Source organism: Harpegnathos saltator, unplaced genomic scaffold (assembly GCF_003227715.2).
Source record: "Harpegnathos saltator strain DR-91 unplaced genomic scaffold, Hsal_v8.6 scaffold91, whole genome shotgun sequence".
NCBI classification, from domain to species: domain Eukaryota; kingdom Metazoa; phylum Arthropoda; class Insecta; order Hymenoptera; family Formicidae; genus Harpegnathos; species Harpegnathos saltator.
In genome coordinates, this window is record NW_020230719.1 from 1,868,597 (window position 1) to 1,871,596 (window position 3,000).

At 37.1% G+C, this 3,000-nt stretch overlaps 1 protein-coding gene across 1 annotated transcript; it reads left to right on the forward strand.

Annotated features, from left to right (window-relative positions):
- Positions 1-2,201: 2,201 nt before the first annotated feature.
- LOC112590579 (histone-lysine N-methyltransferase SETMAR-like) lies at positions 2,202-2,633 on the forward strand. Its single transcript, XM_025307588.1, has one exon. It carries the CDS (start codon positions 2,202-2,204, stop codon positions 2,631-2,633), a length of 432 nt encoding a protein of 143 aa, XP_025163373.1.
- Positions 2,634-3,000: the final 367 nt, after the last annotated feature.

Consider the following 3,000-nt stretch of genomic DNA (forward strand, 5'->3'; position numbering starts at 1 on the left):
TTGAGAAACACGTTCCATTTCTGATATTCCCCTTGCGAGTAAAAAGTCCTTAGCACTTAAAACACAAGCTAAAAAATCGACTACAATGTTAAGAACTACAAACATTTTACGATTTTGGTTACGCAAGTTATACATGTGCTTCTATTGACTGCACGCGATGAATAAACAAACGAATATTTTATCATGTTAATACTATTTTATTATTACACTATTTCCAATAATTGTTCTATGTGCCTTCCTATTTTTACACTGCATATCCGAATGTTGTTTTTTCATACGTAGAAGTGTGCAATTAGCTGAAGCTTTTTTTACACGTTTCTTATCAATCATCTTATTAAGGGTAATGTAAAAATTTTCATTGTTTTTAAGGCAATATTCTTTATTAGTATTATCATAAATGACATAGTATCTTTAATCAAAATATTTTTTAGCATAATTGATTACTTCTTGCTATCTTTCAGGCAAAAGGTGAATGCCACGGTAAATCGCCACGAAGTCTGCTCTTAGAATGAATAAATTTATGGCCTAATCGTTGCACTTTCTCAACATTGCGAAATCGTGTGCCAGAAAGACTGTGCTACATAGAATGAAGTGAATAAAAATCCGATGGAGTAATATCTGAAGAATATGCCGAGTGTGGTAAAACTTCCCATTGCAATTTCACTAACACAAGTAAGACGGAGGCAGCTAATTTGGCGTCTCGCGAAATTCAAACTGCTATAACTTTTTTCAACTTTGTCTCCACGTGATATCCTTTTGTGACTTTTCATCATTTTCCATATTCTTAATTTTGGTATAAAAATTTTTCAATTATGTAAGATGGTTAAATTTTTATTTAATTGTTTACCTAAAAGGACTGTTAGAGCCAATTTGGCTCTCTTATATGTGATATTGCATTCTCACATGTTTTATGTGTTTATTTATAAATTTTATGACTTTAAATAGATAAATAAATATTTTTATGTGTATCTATCTATTTGTTCGCTTGAAAAAAATTATACACATACATATTGTCGCGCATTCGCGAGTCGGGTGTTGCCACACGGAATAAATAATGACACTCTAGTGGAGGAAAACAAGAAGCTTTATGTACAGCAGCTTTCTTTGTACAAGTGCAAGCTCTCTTTCGCGGAAATCGTACAATCGGTTCGGAATCAGACCGCACGTCAGTCCGTGACAGCAGCTCTAGTGCGACTTTCATCTCCCCTTGTTTATTTTCTCGTTCCCCAGCTGATCGCCTGTCAATTGGTCGCTCAGCTGATCGCTTGTCAGTTCGTCAATCAATACCTCTCCAAGGACCGTGAACAGTCGACACCGCCGTTCACACGGCGGCTCGGATATATTGGGTTGGCAAATAAATTCGTTCGGTTTTATTTCAGTGTAAGTTTCATGTGGATTCGCTTTTCTTTTCTCAGTGCTATCGTGCAAATCGAATACATATTTGAAAGGTTATATTTCACTGTTTATGTTGTGCTGTGTTTGGTTTGGCTAACATCAGTATTGTGTGTACTGTAGCTGTGAACGTGGAAATAAATAACGTGTATTACCATTATATTTTGCTCTATTATTTTAAAAAAGGCAAACGAGCAGCGGATGGTCATAAAAAGATATGCCGTATATATGGAGACGATGCCTTAACGTTGAGGCATCATCTCCATACAGTTAACTGTTATTTAAATATATTCAGAACTTTTCTGGTTTGTCACGTTATAAATCAAGGTGCGAAGTACGTTAGACTCATTAATTAAATATTTTCGCAGAATCGAATAGACAATGAGTTCATAAATGAATATCGCACCTTTAACCTTTTCTAATACACCTTAACTTCCGTCATGACGCTATGTTTTTAAGAACGTCATATACAAGATGTGCGCGTAATATCAGTATGACCTAAATGCCAAATGACCTAAACATCCATCACCAAACAGTGTTAAACCATTTGGAGAAAGCTGGCTACAAAAAGAAGCTCAATGTTTGGGTGTCACATGATCTGACTCAAAAAAATTTACTCGATCAAATTTCTATCTGCGAATCTCTACTGAAATGTAACGAAATCGAGCCATTTCTGAAGCGGTTGATCACGAGTGATGAAAAATGGATAACCTACGACAACAATGTACGAAAAAGATCGTGTTCGAAGCGAGGAGAAGCTCCACAGTCTGTGACAAAATCCACACTGACGCCCAGGAAGGTTATGCTGTATGTTTGATGGGATTGGGAAGGCATCATGCATCACAAGCTCGGACCCGTACTGTCGACAATTAGCGCGATTGTACCTAGCAATTCAAAAGAAACGGCCGGAACTGGTCAACAGAAAGGGTGTCGTATACCATGCTGACAACGCCAGACCGCATACATCTTTAACGATCCGTCAGAAATTGAGAGAACTTGGCTGGGAGGTTTTAATGCATCCACCGTATAGCCCGGACCTGGTACCGTCAGACTGTCATTTGTTTCGGTCTGTGCAGAACTCCTTGAATGGTGTTAAGTTAGTTTCAAAAGAGGCCTGTGAAAACCACGTGTCACAATTTTTTGACCAGAAACCACAGAAGTTCTATAGCGACGGGATTATGGTGTTGCTGGAAAAATGGCAGAAGGTCATCGAACAAAATGGTGCATATGTGGTTTCATAATGTTATTTTCAAATAACAATAAATATATTCTTAATTTTGACCTCCAAAGGTTCAATATCTTTTAGACCACCTAATATTTATTGCATTGTTGTATACAAGAGATATTGATCCAGACAGAGACGGATAACGGTCCATAAACGCGGATCTCTAATTCATCATGTTCTCAATCAAACATTCTGAATAATTCCCAACTGTGTGAGTATACCGGTCTTGTGTAGAATATTCAATGTCATACCGCTTCTTAGACTGCGACCATTTTTGTTTTCGGTCAACGCTTCTTTCAAATCTGTTTACTCTCGTTACGAGATCTAAATTTAAATGTCCATTCGTAAAAGAGTATTTTCGAGAGCACACAACTGTTGTCTCC